At 34.8% G+C, this 25402-nt stretch overlaps 1 protein-coding gene and 1 pseudogene across 1 annotated transcript; one reads left to right on the top strand and one right to left on the bottom strand.

The window, feature by feature from the left end:
• Window positions 1–4079: 4079 nt before the first annotated feature.
• The window catches only part of LOC149577626 (uncharacterized), a 298319-nt pseudogene continuing 276996 nt past the window's right edge, over window positions 4080–25402 (bottom strand).
• LOC149577629 (disease resistance protein Roq1-like) lies at window positions 16396–19990 on the top strand. Its single transcript, XM_089790326.1, has 4 exons — window positions 16396–17230; window positions 17340–18435; window positions 18527–18802; window positions 18918–19990. Exons 1-4 carry the CDS (start codon window positions 16674–16676, stop codon window positions 19305–19307), a joined length of 2319 nt encoding a protein of 772 aa, XP_089646452.1. The 5' UTR covers window positions 16396–16673; the 3' UTR covers window positions 19308–19990.

The raw sequence follows: 25402 nt of genomic DNA, 5'->3' as shown, positions 1-25402 counted from the left end.
TTTTTAGTGTATATCCACCCCTAAAATTTTGCTCCTTATAAATGGAACCCCAGAAGGTTTCCTTAGTATTTCTAAGGGGATCCACCAAGGTGACTCTATTTCTCCCTTCCTATTCATCATCATGGCTAAAACCTTTGGGAAAACAATTAAGATAGTACAAATTGAAAAGAAATTCAAAGGAATTAAGGTCACAAAGAATGTGGCTAATACAAAACATCAACAATTCCCTGATGACACAATATTAGCAGGAGTTAGTAGTAAAAGAGAATCAGACAACTTTAAAACAACCCTAAAGAACTACAAAAAAGCATTAGGGAAATAAATTAACGCAGAAAAAATAGAATTTGTTTCCTTAATATGTCATTAGAAAGATAAGAATATATCTACAATAAATTAGGATATAATAAAGGAACCTTCCCTTGTAAGTATCTAGGAATATACTTGGATAAAGGGGTTAAAAAGAATCAAGGTTGGGAGAAAATATTGGAAAAAATAGATAATCATACAGAAGCATGGAAAGGAAAATGGTTAACCAAAGATGGGAAAGCAGCAAAAATCAAAGTAGTTCTATCAGAAAAACCCATCTATCAACTATCATGTTTACAATCACCAAAGAATATCAATCATAAAATAGAAACAAAACTAAGAGATTTCTTTTGGAAAGGCATAGAGGATAAGAAGAAGGAAGCTTTAATAAGATGGGAAAAAAATTGTAGGCCTAAAGAAGTAGGGGGTTAGGAATTAAAAATCTAGAATGGTAGAATGAAGTATTAAGCACAAAACAAGTCTGGAGAATGTATGAAGAAAGAGACATCAAATGGGAAAGAATTTTGTATAATAAATATCTAAATGTAGTAGATAACACATCATTGTTAAGAACTAGGAACCCCCCAAAGGTTCTGTAGCATGGAATTTTATGCTAAAATAATGCCCCTTGATTTCAAAATATGTAACATGGAATATAGGTAGAGGTGACAAAGACCTATTTTGGGAAGAATCTTGGAATCTGTACCCCCCTATTGATCAATCAAATATAACTAACAATGCAAATTTTTTATTAATATCAATATGGGGAGCCAAGGTAGAGGATTATATCCAACATGATCCCTTAAATGAAGAAGCCACATAGAGATGGAAATCCTTGGAAAATAGAGGTCTCAACCTTATAGACCAAGAGAAATTAGAATCTATTCTTAGATAGTGTCCAATCAACTATTACAATAGGGAGGAAAAGCTCATCTAAGCAGTCGCCAAAGACATAATCTACAAGGTAAAGGAGGGATACAATCAAATAATTAATTCAAAAAGATGGGAAGAAATAAATATTACTATAAATCTATGTTGGGTCCCAACAAGTCTACCCAAAGAAGGTATCTTTCTATGGGCAGCCTCTCAAAACCAAATCCTAACAGTAGATAGAATCAGGAAAATAGGATATGAAGGCCCTTTGAGATGCGTCCTCTGCAAAGAAAACTCAAAAATTATAGAGCATTTCTTGTACCAATGTAAATATGTTAAGGAATGTTGTGAATGACTTAAACTCAAACTGAACTAGTCAGCCCCACTTTCAAGGAAGTGGCAAGGCCACCTAGTAGGGTGGCCAAAGAAACTAATAATAAAGTATACAAACAACTCTGGAACATCACCCTAGAAATCCTAACATGGGAGATATGGAAGGAAAGAAATAGATAGATTTTCAATGATGAATAACTCAATACATCATCTCTCCTTTATAATATTAAAGAAAGTATTATAGAAGTTATAAATTGCAATCTTAGAAAAACTACAAAATAAGAAGGCTCCTTCTCATATTGGGATGTAGAAATGAAAAAGAACTGGAAACATCTAATTAATCCACCTGTCATTCATAAAAATAAGAATAGTATAGCTAGACAAGAATGCAAATGGGAACCCCCACCTAAAGAATGGAATAAACTTAATTTGATGGAGCCTCAAGAGGTAACATGGGAGTAGCAAGAATAGGGTGTATAATTAGGGAGGAATTTGGAAATTGGCTCATGAAATGAGCTAAGCCCTTCGGAATAGTCTCAAATAATATGGTGGAATTAGAAGCAATACATGAAGGGCTAAAATAGAGTATAAAAGTTAAAAATCAAGAAGATTATAATCGAAGGAGACTCACAAATCATCCTTAATGCACTTAGAAAAGGGAAAACCCCTGATTGGATATTAAATTCAAAACTGGAAAAAAATTATCAAGCTTTTGGATAAATTTGAAGAAGTAATGTTTATACATATATATAGAGAAGGTAATATAGAAGTAGACCTATTAGCTAACAAAGGAACGGATGGAAAAAAACATTTATTTGGTTAGTCAAATTTAGTTCGCTGAGGTAATCATAAAACTTAGATCTCTCAAGCATTTTTCTTTGGCACTAGGTTATATGATTATCTCATTTCATGTGAATTCTCCTCCCTGATTTCATCTCATGTAGTTTCATCACTCAGATCAACTGTGACCTTAGACACTCCATTTTATTCATCCATCACATTGTATGAATCATTACTTGCATGCAACTTGATTGCATCATCATTCGATTCTTTCTAGATCTTTCTCAACTTTTTAGAAAGCTTCTATAAATTGATGGTGGGTCCTTTTATCTCTACATTTTATCTAAAAAGCCTAATTTTTAGCCAAGGTAGGTGTCAGTATGGATACTAATATTAGTCTATGTCATGCTATTAAAGTCTGAAATATGGCCTTTGGAGGTAATGTGAAGCCTAAGAAATGGACTTATTTACTCAAACCCATAAATGATATGAGCAGCATAGCCATTAGCAAGTTTTTAGGCAAAGGAATCTTTAATTATGACTTTTCATGGCAAACTAATAATGATGTTATAGGTACTTGGATTGGATGCCTAATTATGGCCAAAGTTGGGAAATGGGATATTATTCTACTCAGCTATAATGTATTTGATCCTATCTGGTTGGTAGGACTAGAATAGGTGGTCTATAGCATTGATGAGAAGCTCAAAATCCCTTTGTTAGAAGCTTACATGGCTCACCCATTAGGGAGTTTTGATCTTGCAATTATACCTAGATGGCCCTGACTAGTTATCTAGAATAATATCCTTTTTTCATGAATGGCCTAGGCTAGAATCCAATGTTCAGTTCCTTCTATGCTTGAGAGGTATTGTGGAGAATTCTGCTAAGGGTTGGCTCTTGAATTACCTACATGCCTTTGATGCATACATTTATCCAAGAGTGGATTTTGCAGACTTAAAAGCCATGGAGCTCTACCTTCCAAATTTAGACAAGTTGAGCAGAGCCAGAAGCACCTATGAATTTGCTCCTGGTTCTCATGCCTAAGATATTAGGGAAGCTTTTGAAATCATCATGGTCTTTTGGAAGGAAGATGTTAGTGCATAGTTCAAGTCATTGGTCTAGTTCTTATGGTTGTTTGGTGTTCCTGATGCTCTTGCGGTCATGATGGCCCTTTCTCATTCACTATGGTTGGGCTTTTGGGTGATGTTTTCTATCAATTTTTTGGATTATATTCTACTAAGGCTTTTTGATTTGGACTGTAGTGCTCATATACTGTACATTTGCAAACTCTAGGCTTTCTACATTTTGTCCTAGGCTATTTTTTGGTTGCTTCTTAGTTGTGGGTAGCTCCTATGCTCATCTAGTCATTGCATATATTTCTAGGTCAGATGTATATCTATCATATCATGAATATAAATATTATATTATCTCTGTCTTTACCTCTCAGCCTAACTAGCTTGGATTTGTATCAGTTCTTGGTGCATAGATCTAAGAAATTACTTTTATTATACTCACTATCGGATGTTGGACTCAGTCATGGACATATAAATTGCAAATACTATTTAGATTAGCATCTAAAAAAATTCTAGATCTTTTCCTGAAGGGAAGTTCTAACTGAATACACTGCTTTTATAAACCAACATACTTACATAGAACTACATATATTTCTTCCTTAAAAACCCTTTCTATTCTACAGATTCAATATGCACATATCATATTTCTTCCCTTTATATTTTAGAAATGAAAAGCACAACTGTACCGTACATAACTGTGTGACACTCTCACTTAGACTATGCAAAATTCAGCTCTGAATTCAAAAAGAACTTATGATGTCTAATGTTTCTCAACATCATCACCTCTCTCATGGATGGCTTGTCCTCTATCTTGTCCTCTATACATTTTAGTCCAATTCTAATCATCCCCACCATGTCTTCTTTCATGACTGATTCAATTGCTTAATCTTTCAAACCTTCATCAATCACTGCTTCTTCATTTCCACTGTATGATTTTATCCATCTCACAATGTCCATACCCTCTTCATAACTCGAATCTGTTGCACTTTTCATTGTCATCAATTCCAACAACATCATCCATAGTGATACACGTCCATCTTCTTTGTCACTCTGATTGACTATCTAGATTTTGCACCAAGAACCCATACAAATCCAAGCTAGTAAAGCAAAGAAAGAATTATATAACAGAAAAGCTAAAGTAGACATAATCTTACCAAGTGCAATGTATCCCAGAGTGCCCATAAGTGAGGAAGAATCTGCAATTTTTGATTTCTCCATGAGTTGAGCAATCCTAAAATCAGAAACATGGGGTTCCATACCTAAATCTAGTAGTATATTGTAGGGCTTTATATCACTGTGTATGGTCCCTAGCTTGTAGTCATTGTGAAGGTATGATAGGGCATGAACTATGCCTATGGAAATCTTGTGACTTATATCCCATCCTATAACTAGAGGGGGTTTCATCTCATGCAATAAATCATTCAAACTCCCATTGGGCATGCATTCATATAGAATGAAACCCCAATCTTTCATTTTTCATGTCTCCAACACTTAAACCAATTTCTTGCGATGGATTTGCCTAGCTATTTTGAACTCCCTTCTTATGCTTCTCTCCTCTTTTTATTTAGGATTTAACTCTATCACCTCGAAGGCAAACAATTTGCTACAAGGCAGCCCTACTTTGTAAACAATCTTTTTTCACCCTTTCCCAATTTTATACTTCTCACTTAGATTTTATGTTAAATGTAAAATTTCTTGCAATCCTCATATAACTTCTTCACCAAATTTGGAAGCATAGAGTCTCCATGAAACCAAAGCTACTATGAAGCAAGAGAACATAACTACTCTGATAATAAGGAGGACTATATAGGCATTGCCAAGACATTTGATTTCCTTATTAGAGAGAGTTAAATCACCCCTACACCCACAGAGACTCCCATGTTCCTCTGTTGCACACAAATTTGGATTGCTAGTGAAGAGCTTGAGGATGAATTCCATAACTTCAACCATGATTGGGTATGCATCCCTTGAGCTAGTTATTTGATATGTTGATTTCATCAAGGGACAATAGGCCTTCCAATGCAAATGGAATGCTATCAGAGAGATTGTTAGATGACAAATCCAAGTTCACTAGTTTATTTAGATTTTCTAGGGATGCTAGAATTGTTCCACTCAACCTATTATAGCCTAAATTTAAACCAATTTCTAGATTTCCTAGTGAGGGTGGTATTTGACCTTGGAATTGATTTTTACCCAAATTGAGTTGCAATAATTGTCCAAAATTGGATAGCCAAGATGGGATGCTTCCACCCAAAAGGTTTCCTTCTAAATTTAGGTACTGCAATTTCTATAGGATAGCTAATTAGTTGTGAAGAAAACCATTGAAGGAATTGAAACTTAAAGAGAGAAGCATTACCTAGGTCATGAGGAAGCAAGCCGCTCGGAACATTAGAGGAAAGTTTTAAGTGTTGTGGCTTAAGGAGTTGTCCTAATTCTGGGAGAAGACTACCATTGAGTTGATTCATGGATAGGTCAATGGAGCTTAGATTTTTATAGTGCCCAAGGCTCCTTGGTATTCTTCCTTGCAACACATTATTACTCATGTCCAAATAATCAATGATAGAATTGGAGCCCAAAAAATCTAAAGGAATAACACCAATGAGATTGTTGTGGCCCAAGATTACACAACTCAAGCTTCAACATCGACCAATTTCTAGAGGAATGCTCTTCTGCAGCTAGTTATGTCCTATGACTAGAATCTCCAATCACCCTAAGGATCAAAGAGATGGAGGTATTGTCTTGATGAGCTAGTTCCCCGTTAGATAAATTCCTTTGAAGTTGTCCTTAGCACCCAATTCTGAAGGTATTGGGCATGATAGTTGGTTAGCCAACATAAGCAAGGTTTCAAAGAGTACAAGATTATTGTTATAGAGATACCATTCCTATAAGCTCCTTAAGCTAAAAAGCTAGGGAGGAATTGGGCTATAGAGAGAATTTTTTGCCAAGAACAAAATTTGCAAATGTCTCAATTGACCCAACTAGGGAGGAATGAACCAGTCAAGTTTGTTCATATGTAAGTTGAGCTCATCTAGATGACTACAATTCCCAAGCTCTACTAGGATGCTACCAAAAAGGAAATTTTGGCTCAAATAGAGTTGCCTCAAGAATTGCAATGATCCAAGCGAGGATGGTATGTGCCCAATGAGCTAATTTTTAGTAACACAAATTATGGTAAGATTGTTGCACTTGCCGAGTTCCCATGGTATATCTCCACTGGAAGAGTTGCTGGATAGTTCAACTTCAATGATTTATGTGCAATCCCCAAGTGATTTGAGGATGTGACCTCCAAGATTATTGGAAGTAACATACATATATTGTAACTCTGAAAGTAGGCCCAAAGATTGTGGCAACTCTGCAACAAGTTGATTCATATCCACACAAAACTCTACTAGATTCATGTAATTGGCTATAGAAGAAGGTATCCTCCCTACTTTGGAATTCCCTCCCAACCATAGCTTGACTGGTTGAGTCATATTTCCAACATTTGAAGGGATCTCTACACTCAAATTATTGTCATTCAAATAAATCTCTTCTAGTAGTGGAAGCTCAAATATGGAGAGGGAATTCTTTCGCTGAGGCTGTTATTATAGATGGACAAATAATTGAGCTTTTGAGGCTACCAAGCTGGACAAGGATTTGCTAATGCAGATGATTCTGGGAGAGATCTAAAACCTCTAACTATGTGCAATTTTTTAGCTCAGGAGGAATGGTGCCAGAGAGATTGTTAAAGCTCAAATTGAACTCTTCCAAATTGTCTAAACAAGATATTGTTGAAGAGAACTTTCCATAGAGTTAGCTTATACACTATGTTTTCTGGAAGTTAGGTGACTCCTTTCCAAAGGTAGGGGTACTTGTTGGAGGAATTTGTAAGGAAGCTGATGTACACAAAATCAATTCCTACACTAATCTTTAAGAGGATGATTATGCAAATTCAACTAACTATTGTAGAGATCTCAAAAAAATGCATAATAACATAATCAAAATAATAATGAACTCATAACAAAATGATTACCATGGGGAAACCCTTTCGGGAGAAAAATCCCACCCTCAAAAACCCACACAATGTATTCTCAAATCAAGAAGATTACAATACACTTGCAATGCAAGTTCTTATAGGAGTGCATCACCACAACTCAAACTCAGACTCAAACTTAGAGAGATACTCCTTCTAGCACTAGTCTTGAAAACTAAACTCAATGATTCAAACACCTCTCCAAGCCTTCCTTTTATAGTGATTTTCTATTTGGAAGCCATTTGTGGTCTTACAAAACCATGGGCTAAAACCATGGGCAAAAAAACCATGCCACATGTTACCCACTTGTCATTTGTAACTCCAAGAATAGCATTTTCGTTCATAATTTTTTCCTCTAGTTTAGACCCCCATAAAAGTCATATAATGAGTTGTTTATAATCTAAACATAGCCCTTCTACATTGTTCTAGAGACTAGACACATTTTTAACAACTCATACACCTTTTCTAACACATAAACATGTGAAAACTACCACAAACAAATTCTAGAATTTTCTAAAAAAATTCTAGAGTATTCTGGAAAAATTTTGCAAGGTTGAGACACAATTCTCAACATTCTCCCACTTGCTGAACACCTTGCATGAGTTAGGGGATCCACAGTTTCATAGACATAATTGCTAGGGGTCGAGAGTCCCATAGACTTTGAACACCATCTGAATTTCTCTGTGCTCATGGGATTAGTTAATGCATTAGCAACATTCACTAAAGTCTCTACCTTCTCCAACTTCACCTTGTTGTCTTCAACCATATCTCTCACAAAATAATATTGTACATCAATGTGCTTGGTCTTGGCATGAAATGTTGGGTTCTTCACTAGGTAGATTATACTCTGACTGTCACTATAAATTGTCGCTGCACCCTATTTGAACTCTATATCTGAACAAAGTCTCTTAAGAGAAATGGCTTCCTTGTAGGCATGGGTAGCTTCCATATACTCTGCCTCGGTAGTGGACAAAGTGATCACAACTTGTTGCTTGCTCATCCAACTGATTGCACCACTGAATAATGTAAACACATATGTACTGGTGGATCTTTTACTATCAACATCACCGGCCTAGTCTAAATCCACATAGCCTCAAATATCCAGGGAATGTTGATTTCATGTTCCATGAAAACATATAGAGTACTTTGAGGTATCCCGCAAGTATCTGAAAACTCTTTTTACTACATCCCAATGTGCTCTTCTTGGATTAGACATATAACGGGAAAGTACTCCCACTGCTTGGGCAAAGTCTAGTCTTGTATAGACCATAGCATACAACAAACTTCCAACAACACTTTGATACAGTACTCAACTCATCTCTTCCATCTCCAATGGGGATGAAAGACACTATGAGCTAGAAAGCTTTGTTCCCATAGTAACAAGAACACTCAATCGTCTAGAATCCTCCATATTGAATCTTCTTAGAATATTACCAACATACTTACTCTGGCCTAGCCAAAGCTTTCTATTTAGTCTATCTCTTACAATCTCCATTCCTAGAATGTACCTTGTTGCACCAAGATCTTTCACTTCAAACTTTGCTGAGAGCTAAGATTTAAATTATGCAATCAAGACCTTTTCCTTTGCCAATAAACAACATGTCATCAACATATATGGAAATAACCAAGAAATATTCAACATCTAACTTGTAGTATATATAGTAATCAAATTTTGATCACACATATCCCAAACTCAATACATATGTATCAAACTTCTGGTACCACATCCTAGGACTTTGCTTTAGATCATACAAGGATTTCTTCAATTTGCAGACCAAATGACTTTTACCTTTCACTACAAAGTGCTCTAGTTGTGTCATATAAATTTCTTCCTCCAAATCTCCATGAAGGAAAGTTGTCTTTACATCTATCTGCTCAACTTCTAGATCATAAGGTGCTGCAATAGAAAGCAATAATCGAATAGATGTCATTTTTGCTACAGCAGAAATTTTTTCACCATAATCAATTCCCACAACCTGGGAGTAACCTTTTGCAACCAAATGTGCTTTATACTTCTCAATGCTTCCATCTGAACCCATCTTCCTTTTGAACACCCATTTACAACCAACATGCTTCCATCCTTCAACAATGGTACAAGGTCCCATGTGCCATTCCTCTTAAGAGCTGCCATCTCTTCTTCCATGGCTATCTTCTAGGACTCTGAATCATTCATACCAAAAGCCTTTTCTATAGATTTTGGTTCATCAATATTAGCATTCAAAGAAAATATACATCTTCAATCATTGGTAGAATATACATACTTTTCTAGTGCTTTCCTCTATCTACTAGACCTTTGAACAAGATCTGGTTTAGGTTCATGATTAGGTTCTCCCTCTTTTGCTCATGATTCAGAACTTGCAGAGCTCTCTTCAACAACTTGTCTTTCTAAGGGCCTCAATTCAAACTTTCTCAATAGCAAGAAGTTGAATCACATATTTCTTTCTTTTTATCTATTCTAGCTGCACTATAATAGAAGAAGGCTCAGTTTCTCTAAAAATAACACTTTTGGAATAAAATACCTTTTGTGCAATAGGATCCCAAAGCTTGTATCCTTTCACACCATAACTATATCAAATGAAGATACATTTGACAACTTTTTTGTCCAATTTTGTCTATTTCTCCTTTGGCACATGAGTATATGTCGAGCACAACCAAAAAATTTTAGATGTTTAAGTGAAGGCTTGTGGCCCAAACATGCTTCCATTGGTGTCTTATCAATAAGAGCTGATGTAGGAGACATGTTTATTAGGTAGCAAGCAATGGCTACAGCTTCAACATAAAACTTTTGTTCCAATCTAGCTCCACTTAACATATTCCTACCCTTCTCCATCAAGGTCTCATTCATTCTTTCTGCAACTTCATTCTATTGTGGAGAATGTGGAGTTGTCTTCTCTCTTTTAATAATACAATATTTACAAAATGTGTCAAAATCATTGGAGCAATATTCACTGTCATTATCAGTTTTTAAATGCTTTATCTTCTTTCTAGTCTACAACTCAACCATTGCTTTAAATTTTTTGAAACAACTGAAAACTTCATATTTACTTCTAAGAAAATAAACCCATGTTCTTCTACTGAAATAATCAATGAAAGAAACATAATAAATTGATCTACCAAAAGAAGAAACATCAATTGGACCAAATACATCCAAATGGATTAGATCCAAAATACATGAGGACCTATGAGAAATTGAGTAAAATTGAACATGGTTTTGCTTACCATAGATACAATACTCATAAAAATCAAAATCAAGATTGCATTCATTCAAATCATCAACAATGTTTTTGTTCTTTAAGGTTTGTAGACCTTTCTCACCTATGTAGCCGAGTCTTCAGTGCCATAACATAATCTTGTCTGTAGGTAACTTTGATTCAGTAGATAGAGCACCCTTGGGTACCTAGAAACCACGACCATCTATTGAAAGAGAAACCCTCTCCTTCTCCAAAAAAGTAGTCCTCTTCATAATCTTATTAGAAGTACTATTGCACTCAACTGTGCATGCATCAAGCTTATACAATGTACCCAATCTACTTCTTCTTGTTATTACCATAACACCTCTCACCATTTTCACACCTACTTTAGAAAACTGTAGATGCACACCCTCATCTATTAGTTTACTAACATATAACAAATTCCTTGCTAGTCTCGGGATATGCAAGACACCATCAAATCTTTTAATTCTACCATTAGAAAATTTCACACGAATACATCCATGACCAACAATATCAAGAACTAAATTATCAACCAAATACACCTTACCACCATCAAACTTTTCATATTTACTAAACCAATTTCTATTAGGAGTCATGTGAAAAGATGCACCTGAGTCTATCAACCATGCATTGTCACCTACATGAGTGGCCAAGGTTGTGATGAAAGCATCTCCATCTTCCTTCTTGGACTCAGAATCAGAGTCTTGCTTCTTCTTCTTTTTCTTTTCCTCTTTGCAGTCCTTTCATAAGTGTCTAGGTTTGCCACAATTCCAGTAGATCGCCTTGGACTTACCACAAAATTTTGATCTCCCCTTATTCTTGGACTTAGAATGGCCACGCTTCTTTTCATTATTGCCTCTTTCCTTTGGTCTTCCTTGAACACTCAGAGAGACCTTCCTTCTCATCTCTTCAAAAAGTAGAGAACCAACAACATCCTCCATTTTTAAGACAACTAAACTGCTCCCTATGGTCATGACAAGGTTGTCCCATGAGTTTGGCAATGAACATAGCAATATTTGGCACCTTTCTTCTTCATCCATCCACACCCCAACTGAGGCCAACTAAGTCACCAACATATTAAAACTTTCAAGATGCTCAAAAATTTGTCCACCTTCTTCCATTCTTAAGCAATACAATTTCTTCCTCAAGAAAATCCTGTTCACAAGTTATTTTTCTAGATAGATCTCACTTAGCTTCTTCCAAAGCTTCTTTGAGGTAGGTTCTTCATTGACATTAATTAGTATAGAGTCTACAAAACACATTCTGATGAGACTTTTAGCTTTTCTATCTCTCACTTCATACTTTGTGGCTAAAGTTGGATCTATGGGCGTTAGCTTCTTCTCATCAATTGCATCCCATAGATCTTGATCAATCAATAGATCTTCCATCTTCAGCTTCCACATCTCAAAGTTTGTACTAGAAAACTTCTCTACATCAATCCTCCCTATGTGCTTGCCATCTTTGTAATCCTGCAACACAGAGATAAAACAGCTCTGCACAGGCTCCCACTCAAACCTTGATTAGCTCAAAAAACCTTGTACCCAACAAATAGAACCAAAATTGGTCAACCTTTGATACCACTTGTAAGGAAGCTAAGGTGTGCGGAATTGCTTCCTACACTAATCTTTGAGAGGATGATTATGCAAATTCAACTAACTATTGTAGAGATCTCAAAGAAATGCATAATAACATAATCAAAATAACAATGAACTCATAACACAATGATTACCATGGGTAAACCCTTCTAGGAGAAAAACCCCACCCTCCAAAACCTACACAATGTATTCTCAAATAGAGAAGATTATGTAATACACTTGCAATGCAAGTTCTTACAGGAGCGCATCACCACAACACAAACTCACTCTTTCTAGCACTAGTCTTGCAAACTAAACTCGATGATTCAAACACCTCCCCAAGCACTCCTTTTATAGTGATTTACAACTTGCAAACCATTTGTGTTCTTACAAAACCATGGGCCAAAACCATGGGCAAACCAATCATGCCACATGTTACCCACTTGTCATTTGTAACTCCAAGAATATTATTTTCGTTCATAATTTTGTCCTCTAGTTTAGACCCCCATAAAATTCATATAATGAGTTGTTTATACTCTAAAAATAGCCCTTCTACATTGTTCTAGAGACTAGACACAACTCATACACCTTTTCCAACTCATAAACATGTGAAATCCACCACAAAAAAATTCCAAAATTTTCTAAAAAATATCTGAGTTTTCTGAAAAAAGCTTGCAAGGTTGAGACACAATTCTCAATAGAATTCTAGCTACTGAAGAAGTTTGTAGGAGTAATAAAGTTGTTGAGAAGAGAAATAGAATGGTTCCATCATTATTCATTGGTTCACTGCATTGTGTTTGAAAAGAAAATACAATCAATGTCTGACTATAAGTGAGCTCATTCTAAATTTTTCAAATAATTAACTATTTCCTAAGAAGTAAGTGTCATTTGGAGTGAGGCAAGGCCTTTATCCTTCTTTTAGTTGTGAGAGTCAACCAAGTCTTGAAACCTTCAAACTAGGGTAGATCTATGAAATGAGGCTTCTTAAAATTTCTCATATTACTGAGAGAATTCAGCCAACCTTTTCCACATCAAGGGTTAACATAGGACAGAAGCTCTACGAAAATATGAGGAAGAAAATATGTTGTTTCTACGTTTCCAAAAATTTTGTATTGTTTTCTAATGCTACTATTATAAATGCCGAATGATTTGTTTTAACTATAAGTGAGCTCATTATGAAATTTTGGAGCAATCACTCATTTCTTAACCAATGAGTATAATATGGAGGGAGGCAAGCCCTTTATTCTCAAAATTGAGAATAAATAGAGTTTCCAAATTTTTAGTTTTGATTTGTTTTTCTTAATGTAGGTGAAATCACATTCTATCAAATAAATTAGTTGATTCCCCCATCTAAACTATTCAAAACGTAGTGTGCATTGTTCATGCTTACTTTGAGATACTTCTAAGAATTTCCTAAGAAATTTGCAAGTCAATGTAAGTCAATTTTTTGGGAAAATATGATGAAAAAATGTATTTGGTCTCTAATTTTGTGAAGTCAATTCCTTATTAATGATGCATCATATATTTTTTAATTACATGGAATCAATCTGTTGATGATTTAGACCTAAAAGACCCTTGTGGTCTTAAAGAAAATAAGAAGTCCCCTTTAAGCCTAGGCCAAAAGCAATTCAATAGGGAGAAGGGTGTGAAAATGGAAGATGATAATGAGAGTGAGCCTAAGAAGAAAGAGGCTAGCATGTTCAAGTCGAGGTTTGATAAAGTCAAATGGATGGAATTGAGAGTGGTGATGAATCCTTTCTATACTTTGGTAAGAAGAAAGAGGCCCCCATCTCAAAATTTGTAAAAGAAAATGGTTGATTACTAATTCATACCCTCCGTCTCAATATCTAATCACTTAGGATGAACAACAAGGAATTATCCAGTGCATAGAGTACATGATAGGGTTTGATGATAACCTATCTATACAACCTCTTGGAAGAGGAGAAGAGTGACTATGGGTAACATCTCTTTTGAAGTGAATGAGGAAGTCATTAAAAAGACATGGACCTCTTGACTATGGCATGGAAATGGAAAAAAAAAAGTTGACTTTTGGATGTTGCCACTAATTCTTTCAGGAGGATGAACGTGTTACAAGCTAGGGTTGTCATTGCATTGAAAGATCGACCTATCAATGCTTGACACAACCACTAGGCTTACAAAACATAGGAGGTGGTTAAGCCATGCCATGAATCCTCAAGGGGAATGTTGGTGATTAGTCCAATGATTCCTCCCTCAGTGTTACCTATGGAGATTCAAATCTTATAGTAGCAAGCTCTGATACCATTTGTTACAAGTTAGGGTTGCCATTGCACTAAAAGATCAACTTATCAATGTTTGATACAACCACTAGGCTTATAAAACATAAGAGGTGATTAAGCCATTTCATGAATTCTAAAGGGGAATGTTGGCGATTAGTCCAACAAAATCACCTACCAAGCTACATGGAGGCTATTTTTAGGAGAAACTCCGTGAACCCTATTATACTGTGCATACTATGATCATGAAATATTTTGCACATGAGGAGCATTTTGGGATTTATTATTCCTATCAAATGCCTATTTTGAAACATTTTAGAAACCATGATTCTATTTCATTACTAATTTTTTCTTCATTCTCTTGAAATCCTAATTAACGAGGCTACAAAGTCTAAAACCCAAGGGAAAAAATCACTATTCTTTATCAAGACCTAATCTTTAGGCTACATACCACTTTCATCTCTATTTTTTCCTCCAAAGGCCTATTATAGTTTAGGAAGCCCCCATGTCTTCAAACCATCCATCATTTAGTATCATGAACTCTCCTAACCCAATCAAAGAAGCGCATTAAAAATCTCACATGTAAACCTTCTAGGGTCCTTTGAATGTCTCCCCTACCACTATCACTCTAGAGAAGCAAATGAAACAAAAAGGATTACCCTCCCCTTAAGTTGAAATTCAAGGCCTCTAAAAAAGCTAAGCTCAATATCTTAGAAAATGACTCTAATATTGAGGTAACAAAAGAAACCAACACTCCCCAAACCTTCTAGGAAGGCTAAAAGCTTGAAGGAGGTGTTGGACTCAGTTGAAGGAGGGGAGAGTGAAAATAATAATAAAGAGGAAAAAGTGATTGCGAAGGTATTATGCTTTTTCAACTAACAACTCCTCCCATGTTTCAGAGATCCTTATAACCAAGTGTTTAGATGTTGCTCAGAATGTTGTCGTGGAGGGAAATGCCATATTACCCACTATGGATAGGGGTAAGTCCCCCATTTGTGAGAAGTGTGATAAATGTGAAGTTGTTTGGGAGGAGATATATATATAATTAAAAAGGTTTTGGATGATATGTACAGAAAGTTCCATGACATCTCTTATTTTTCCCTAAAGGTGATGTGCAACTTAGCCACCACCTTGTGTTTGATGCAAGACATACTCAGTGAGAAGGGAAATGAATATAGTAATTACAAAGAAATTTTTAATTTCCCAACAAAAGATTGGGAAAGGTTGGTGCTAACAAATCCATGCAATAGAAAAGAGGCTTAGGGATATGGTCCCTTTATCTTTTTCATTATTTCTTATAGTGGTCTTCACGATGTTGAATCCATTTTTTTTTATATCATTGATCTTGTTATGTTTAACTCTAGTTATTTCTGTCAGTATGGTCTTCTCTAAGGACTTTTATTAGTACTTTGATTAGTATGGTTAATAATGCTAGAAGTAGTTTGACTAGTATAACTGATGTTGATAGTAATAGGAAATATAGCTATAATAGAAGATATCTCATTGGTTGTGCTATGTAGAAGTTACTATGACTATTTTTTATATTAGATCCGTGTATTATTAATGTGTTAATATTGTCAATCTATTAACTTTTAGCCTTTCAATTTTATTCTATAAAAATAACATCATTGTTTTATTTCTAATATCATAAAATATATTTATATTTTAAAATAAAATACTTATTACCTATTTTTTGATACTTCATTTATTTTTATTTTTTCAAAATTTAACTACTATCTTTAATATATGATTCAAAAGTGAAAAATGGCCAATAGGGCCATCAAATCTTATGTCCGATCTGCACTTAAATATGTAATCATTTATTTGCAGCTGACACTTATTAAAATGAGAGATCATTAGTTGTTAAATGTTAACCTTTTCACGAAAAAGAATGGGACTAACCCATCCTCTCGTCGCATTTGAAGCAACATAGCTCAATAATATAACTAGATTCTTTGGACAGGTCGGTGATGGTCCAATTTCTATTTCCCTTGCTTTTTGTGGTGGATATTTCGACGGAAAGGCTGAACCAGTCGCCTTTTATGAACGACCCTCGAACAGGAGGCCAGGCCGCCTAATTTCCAGAAGTTTTCTTGGTTATTTCTTGGAAAGGATTGAACTCGCGTGCGGTATAATCTGTTTATTTCAACATAAATTCATATTGTAATTACATCCAAATCGCACTGGTATTGCATTCAAATTGTAATAGCTTTGCTCTCTCTTCCTGCCCAAACGGGTGATTAGGTTGGAATTGGTTGATGGCGTCTACTTCGTCACACTTACAAACTCAGGAATTTGATGCTTTCTCTTCTCCATCCGACCAGCATGATCAGGAATTTGATGCTTTCACTGTCAAAAGGGGCATGTTTAGTGAATCTTCAAGATTGTTTGATGTGTTCATCAACCACAGAGGTCCAGATGTCAAACAAACTCTTGCTATTCAACTTTACAATTCCCTTGAGCAGCTGGGAATTCGGACATTTCTTGATTCCAAAGAGAAGCAACTTGGAAGTTCATTTCCTTCCACTATTCAGACAGCCATCCGCTCTGCTTCAGTCCACGTAGCCATCGTTTCCAAAGGATATGCAGACTCGCCTTGGTGTTTGGACGAGCTGCTTCTCATGCAAGAAACTGAGGCCAAAATTATCCCCGTGTTCTACCAAGTCAAACCTTCTGATCTCTGCTACATAGAAACAGGAATGTACGCTGCAGCTTTCATTAAATATAAACAGAAGGGCAGATACCTGGAGAAGCTTAACCAGTGGAAAGAAGCCCTTCGATCTCTTTCACTTACAGCAGGGGAAGAGATGAGTAGGTAATATTTTTACAATTTTAGTTGCATCTTGATATATATGATTTTTCTTTCTCAAATCTGTTGTACCAATTTTCTGAATGAATCTTCCTTTATTGGGATAAAGTTTGAGTGACTGGCATTGCCAAAATATAGTAGAACCTGTGCAGAAGGAAGTACAAAGGAAAAGACGTCTACATGTTGCCCAATATCCAGTGGGGCTCAGCGAACTTGTCAAAGACTTTGAAAGGTGTTTCTTTAAGGGACCTATTCACGATTTTGATAAGGGTAAGGTTATCGGCATTTTTGGCATGGGGGGGTCGGGGAAGACAACTCTGGCCAAAGAGTTGTTCAACAGAACCAGTTTGAATTATTCAAGAACAAGTTTTTTGTTTCATGTGCGAGAAGCATCTGAAAAAGGAGAATTGCCTTCTTTGCAACTTAAGCTTCTCAAAGATCTCTTCCATCGAGATGATCTCAGTTTTACAACTACAGAGGAAGGAACGAGTTATCTCAAAGATAGTCTACGAAGGAGCCCGGCCCATTTAAGGTTCCTAATTGTTGTAGATGAAATCATTCACGTGGAGCAGTTAAGTGCTCTACTGGTCATGGATATCTTTAAAAAAATGTGTGATAGCTTGGTTATTGTCACAACCCGGGACGTTGCTGTGCTCATAAACGCGGGGATATCTGACCGTTATTGTCTAAAAGGAATGGACAAATATTACGGGAGCGAACTCTTCTGTTGGCATGCATTTGACAAACCCAATCCATTGAGCGGATACGAGGAGCTGGTTAATTCTTTTGTAGACGTGTGTGGAGGTATACCTCTGTCTCTTCAAGTTTTAGGCAGGCACGTTCATGGTAGAAGTGATGATTATTGGAGGTCAGAATTGAATGAAGTTGGAAAAACGCTGCCTCGGGACGTAATGCGAAGGCTCAGGATAAGTTTTGATGCATTGAATGTCGAAGAAAAACAAATTTTAATGGATATTGCTTGTCTTTTCGGGGGCAGACATCAGTATATTGCCGAAGGAGTATGGGAGGGATCAGGGTGGAATGCTCAACGTGCACTGGAAACCCTAAGAGATAATTGTCTAATCGAAAAAGAAGAAGAAGAAGATACATACTTGCGAATGCATGACCACCTGCGAGACTTGGGACGGGAAATGGCACTTGAACTCAGCCCTCCTCACCGCCCCTGGCGTCCTCAAGATCTGCACGATTTGGTATGACTGTTGCTCTCCAGGTTTCTCCTTAAAATTTTAATTTTACAAGCTTTATCATTAACAGGAAACTGAGGTGCTTGTGTCTATGCAGAAGTCCCAGGGTTTCAGAAATATCCTGGAGAATCCTAATATCAGCTGTTTTTATTCCATTTCTGATAAGTCCTTGAATTCTCGAGTTAAATTCTTCATAGGTCAATCAAATATTTGCATTGGGACTTCAGCTTCCTTACTATGGCTCGAGCTTGAGGGCGATTCCAGTACACAACAGCCACTAAAGAGCATTCCTTCACGGATTCCTCTTCAAAGTTTGCAGGGTTTGAAAATCGAACGCGGACCATTTAAAAAGTTGTGGAGGAATCGCATACAGGTATTTGGTCTTTTCTTTCAAGATCTGAATCTTCTTCGACGGTATGGTAGAATCCTCTGGGCTATTTTGTTTCAAATCATAGAGAGATTTACACAGATTTATCTTTGAATTTCAGGCACCGTTTCAAATGAAGACTCTTGATATTACAAATTGTAAGCCTTTGAAAAGTGTATCAGGAATATCTAATCTGGAAAAACTTGTGGTGCTGAATATCAGTCAATGCCCAGAGCTCCAGGAGCTTAAACTTGGTAATCTTGGCTGCCTGGAAAGAATTACTCTTAAAAATTGTGATCATTTGAAACTGGTAGCGGGGATATCTAATCTTGCAAAGCTTGTCAAACTGGAAGTTTTAGGTTGTTGTAGGTTAAAGTTTGAGAGTCTGTGTCTGAGTCGTATGAACTGTCTGGAGAGCTTAATATTTGATAAAACTGTAAAGGTTAAATATTTTATGTTTGATGATTGTCAAACTTTGAGGATAATAAAATTTTGTTGTAAAAGCTTGTAGAGTTGAGCATTCGGGCCTGTCCGGAGCTTGAGGGTTTGCCAGATTTTAGATGTCTAAGTCGCATGGAGACGATTATAATTGATGGATGTGGAAAACACGAAGCTCTTACCGTGGATAATTGTCCGAAATTGAGAAGCGTCTCAGGTGACTTAGGGGTTAGAATATTGCACATGAGTGATTGTCCCAGGCTCGAGGAGTTGCCAACTCTGTCCATAATGAGCTATTTGGAAATTGTAGAGATATATTCTTGTAGCAAGCTACCGAACATTACGCTGCCAACAACACTCATCAGTCTGTCGATACTGAGTTGCAGACATTTGCAAAGAGTAGCAGGAGGCGGAGATCTTACAAAGCTTACAAGGTTGTTCATTAGAGACTGCCCTGAGCTTGAGGAGATGCCATGTCTTTCCAGCCTGAACAGCTTGGAGAGAATTACAATTGATTAAAATAATTACACTGATAACAATATTCATCAGTCTGCCTAACTATTGCAGCAATGCAGTAGTCCACAAAAGCATTCCCATGTTAATATTATTGATTGCGAGACTCCTTTTACCTGCCAATCGTAAGTCTCACATTAAAGGGAATGTTGAAATTATTTCATTTCTTCTCTCAAGATAGTTTATGAAGTATAATATTCAACAGTGATTAACATTTATTCAACAGCCATTAGCACCGTCCAATTTTATCTAATACAGGTTCACATGTGTACTTCTTCAACTTAGAGTCAAAGAGTGAGACATCCACACCATCAAAATCATCAGGGACACGATCCCGACCTCATCTTTTATGATGTTGGCCCTTGCATTCAGTAAGACTTGATCCTAGTGAACTATTTTTATACTGGTCACCTTACGTAAAGCTTTGTAATTTCTTTTCTTTTGAGATTTTTGATAAGAGGCGTTAATATGAATGCTAGTACGAGTTTTACACTTCAGCCTGTGTTTAAAAACTCTGTTATTGTCACGCTATGGTTTATATTTGTCCTAATACAGTTCAGTTTTCTGTGAATTAGTTGTGACTTGTTCTGTTCTGTTTTGTGTCTCTTTATGTAAGCATCATCCTTCACTCAAGTTTAAAATGCGGTCAGCAAAATGATATTTGTGAGAACAGGGTTATCATTCGGTTATGTGTAGTCAGTTTCTGATATTGGCAAGTCATCTTCAAGACACTAAAATTTATGGGTTGCAGTGTGTCTAGTTTAGTTCAATGTTATGTTTTGGTAACAACTAAGGATTATGAGGTTATTGAAATTTGAAGCAGACTATTTATTATTTATCAAAACGAGCACTTATATTAAATCAGTTGACAACAGTTTTGAAAAGGTTTTTTCAGTTGATACATCAGTTTCAAGTTTACTATTCAGTTTTGAGAAAACAAAATATTGTATTTTTTTATGCTTTGAAGGTTAGAGTGACAGAGATCACATTTCATTGATCAGAAAGAAGTCTTCTACTGATATCGCAGTCATCCTTCTCAATTGTGCATCTGAGTTTTTGAAGCAATATTTTCAGAAACACTTTGTATGAGTTTCTTTGTGAGGAACAATATAAATACTTCACTCTGATTTGTTCCAGATTGTACAGAGTTAGTGTGGATAAAGAATAATCAGATTCTAATAATGAATATTTGTAAGCAATACTAAAAAACAGATTGTATGATATGATAGTCTGCAAAGTGAAATGTTATATAGTGAAACAGAGCAATCCTCTGTAATTGATTCCTTCATATACGAGGCATTGTAAGTCCAGTAAGAATTGGTAAAATGCCAGTAAGGCACACTTCCCCAGTGAGGCACTCGTGTATGTCAATGAAACTTCATAATTAAGCCAATGAGGCAATTCAAGTGGCTTTGTTTACTGGAAGGGTTTTCCACTCATAATAAAACTGTGTCAAATTCTATTATGTGTTTCTCTCATATTATTATGTCTTCTATCTTTGGTTATGCTTACAATTTTATAAAGGGAGATCAATTTTAAGTGATTGTTAAGTTTAATCTGAAAGGAATGAGAAGTCTAAAGCCAGTAAATTTAGTAGCATAGCAGGGGCATTAAGCCTGTAAGCCTGCTTGCCCAGTGGGAGCTTAAACGCAATGGCCAGGGAAACAGTTCTGCATCTTTACTAATGAAGCCAGGCCTTAATGGCTTTCTATGCATAGTGTCATCTGTACTTGCATTCAAATATAATAGAAGTTTAAAAAACACTTCGCGTTGTACAGGTTTTATTCTCCTTCAGAATATCGAATTTACAAAGTCCTGTATCCAAAGACACATACAGCGTGAAAATAGAGTTGCATAGAGCATTGAAGGTAATATATTGTAGAACTTGTATTGCTAATTGATGAACTGCTGCTACGTTTGCACAAGATGAAACTACAATTGTGATCAACAAAGTCATTAGAAGATGTCATAGATGCGGATTAAATAGTAGCCACTTTGTAGTGCATTACTTAGATCTATTATTTTATTTTACATGATACTTTTATAAAGCTCAATTTCATTTTTGTCCATGTAAACACGATATGGTTTTAGTCCTCCATCCTTCAAACTCATGATGCAAATCAGCTAATGTTATTATGTGATTGAAGGTATCTAGTGTAATATAAATTACTTTGCTTAATACTTTTAGAAAGATCAATTACATTTTTGTCCATATAAACACAATAAGATTTTAGTTCTTCATTCTTTAAACTCGTGATATGATTCCACTCATATTATTATGCTATGAAGATAGCTAGTTCCATTTAAATCACTATGTTCACTTCATCTCTTAAGTTTATTAGACCTCATTATGCATATGTACCTTTATCCACATGCCTCCTATTTTCTGTATTCCACTACCTTATCTAAGCATAAAAACATAGCTTCTCTGTGATTATATTATAATGTTCACAACACAATATTTAGAATAAATATGAGTACTATATTCATTTTCTTCTACTGTTTAGAACAGATTGCTTGTACTTTTTTGTTTTGCTGATTCTTAGAGCTTATACTAGAAGATTTAGATATTAGTAATAGGAGCGACTTGAATGAATGTGATGACCATAATTGATTCGTACTGATATAATGCTCATGTTGGTCAAATTTGAATGATCACTGTATTACAATTATATTGCTCATGTTGGTCAAATTTGAAAGATCACTGTATTACAATTATATTGCATTAGCCATTTAACCCTTATAATTAACATTACTAGAGTTCCAGAAGGAAAATAATAAGTCAAGGAGAATTGTCAATGAAATTTTCATTAGTGAAGGAGATTTGTCCTACTTTGATTCCGTAACTATGTTACGAATTTGGGTGGAGATGATGGGGGTCCAAGGTGTGGGGAAGCATGTTTTTTTGGGAAGGTTGAGTACATTTTTATAAATATTTGTAAATTATATATATGCAAGAAATATACAGAATTAAATCATTTGATAGCATGATGTTTCATTATTGATTAAGATAAATATTAAATGTCATTTGATAGTTTACAAATATTCAAAGAAACCATATCACATGTTCACAATTCCAATGAAAATAAAAAAATCATTACAATTAAAAAATCAAAATGTAAAAAAAAAAATGTCCAAACTTATTTTATTTCTCCTCAAACCAATTTGACCAACCCAATTTGACTTATAGGAAGGCCTCAAGAAAGAAGCCTCTTTCATTTAATTCAATTTGGATCTCCTATATTTGAATAAATTTAAAAAAATTAAAATACTAAAGTCAATCACACAATAATCACAATCACATACCAACTTCTTAAATTATTAAGAATAGATTAAAACTTTATGAAAAAATATATTCTTCACAATCACATACCAACTTCTTCAATTATTAAAAATAGATTAAAACTTTATGAAAAAATATATTCTTAAACATATATTCTTGGTAGAATAATATTCATACAATATGATATGATAATTTTTCGTGCAACTAGATATAATAAATTACTCTCATGAATAAGAAAAGCAAACAAGTGACACAGTCAAAGTTCTTGTCTAATTTGTGGGGACAAAGAACATGATCGAGAATTCTAGATAAACGAAATTGTTATTTGTCAAATGTCAACATGTCTATTAGATCTAGTGTATTTTACTTTTAGTGGTAGTCTTTCCAAGCAAATTCTACAAGCGAAATGGTCAAAGTTCTTGTCTAATTTGTGGGGACAAAGAACATGATCCAGAATTTTAGATAACTAAAATTGTTATTTGTCAAATGTCAGCATATATATTAGATCTCTAATGTATTTTACTTTTAGTGGTAGTCTTTCCAAGCAAATTCTATGGTTGGAAGTTGGGATTTAGGAGACTTCAAATAAGGTGATGTAGATGATATATAGAAATAATAAAATATGAACTTTATCAAAGCATAGATATAACATAGGATTTGAGATATTTCAATGATGAAGAGACACCATGTCATAAGTAGATACTAATCTAATTTGATAATCTTGAGTTAAAACAATCATTATTTTATCATATTTTTAAGTAACATTGTACTTCACATTACTTTTCTAAAATAGGTATTAGTATTAATGTGATTTACCAACTCTAGCTATTACTATTTAAATTAAGCATATTTGTGCATAATTGATTGCATTTGTCTAATTAACTTAAATTAAAATTGAGAGATAATATTCTTATTTAAAATATGATATTAATTATATTATGTCAAATTATATTTAGATAAATATAATAATACTTTCAAATAGAGATAAATATTATAAAAAATCTTATGTAAATAGAGATAAATATTATTAAAAATCTTATAGTTTCATATTGATTAAATTTGATATATTAAAAATTTTGTAATTAAAAAATAGTATATTAATATATATTTGTAAAAATTGTAATGCCTAATTCATAACAAAACAATTTGGAAACCTAAAATAATAAAGGTTGTTATTACATCATAATTTCTCTTCGTCTTCTTAGTGTGTATCTATTGTATGTATGTGTCTTTGTCCAACCTTCATAGGGGTTCATATAGCCTAGTATGGAAGCCTACTTGGATTCTTGGAAGAGTAGTTATTCCAGCCAAACATTAACTTTGGCAATGGCCAAAAAAGGTTATATTAATTTGTCTCATCATGATTGGTGGTGACACGTTATTGACTAAACATGTTATTTGGTGGGAATCAAATAATTGTTTATTACTAAGAAATTTTAATTATCATTTTACCCTATATAGTTATGTAGATTCAACATATATTATAACTTTAACTGTATAAGCTTCATTGCTTGTGGGTAGGTGGTGTTGTCCAAATTTATGTACTTGAGTCATTCCTGATAACACATTTTCCATACATGCAGTCTAGTCCATAACTATTGGGTTCATGAAAGACTAGTTAAAGAATGTTCATGAAATTTACATTTCATGGCCTATAGTTGAAATTCTCACTAAGAATTTTTTTGGCCATTTTCTAAATATGAATTCTAGCCTATTGTTGCAAACTTCACTAAGCTATTCTGCGACTTTGAAAGTTTGTTGTTACTTTTGCAAGGGATACTACTTTTTTCTATTTTTTCTTCAAGATCAATTTTTTAAATGGTATATAAAATAACATAAATGTATCTTCAGGCTAAATAAGATGGATTTGTAGTTGGAGGTGCAAGCTTGCATAAGTGCATGATTCCACATTGACTAGATTTTAATATAGTTGAGGTAGGGCCCTCTTTAGTTTCTTTAAGGTAATACATCATATATTTTTCCTAGTAGATAATGATATTCCACTTTTTTCAGTGATTTCAGGCAACAATAGTGTTGGTAAGAAGATTGTTCTTTATGATCTTATCTCTTGAATGCCCAAAATATGAACAATATCTGATTACAACAGTTGAAAAGTTACTTCTAAGAAGGTTGACTTTTCTTTGAATTAATAGGTATAGCTCCCTATTGCAAATTTGTAATGAATCATGTTTTGTTCCTAAAACTTATATGGGATATGTTCTTAACCCAAGAACAGGAGAGGCAAAACCAAGCCAGGCCTAAATAGGATCTAACTTAGTCAAGAAGTGGTTTCTAAAGGATTGATTGAGTTTATGAACCCACACATCTTATGAACTCACAAAGCTTAATGATTCAATATGGCATAATAACTA

The sequence above is a fragment of the Cupressus sempervirens genome, chromosome 1 (assembly GCF_028749045.1).
Source record: "Cupressus sempervirens isolate cs-2001-9-10 chromosome 1, ASM2874904v1, whole genome shotgun sequence".
Taxonomy (NCBI): domain Eukaryota; kingdom Viridiplantae; phylum Streptophyta; class Pinopsida; order Cupressales; family Cupressaceae; genus Cupressus; species Cupressus sempervirens.
This window is presented reverse-complemented; position numbering and strand designations above follow the sequence as displayed.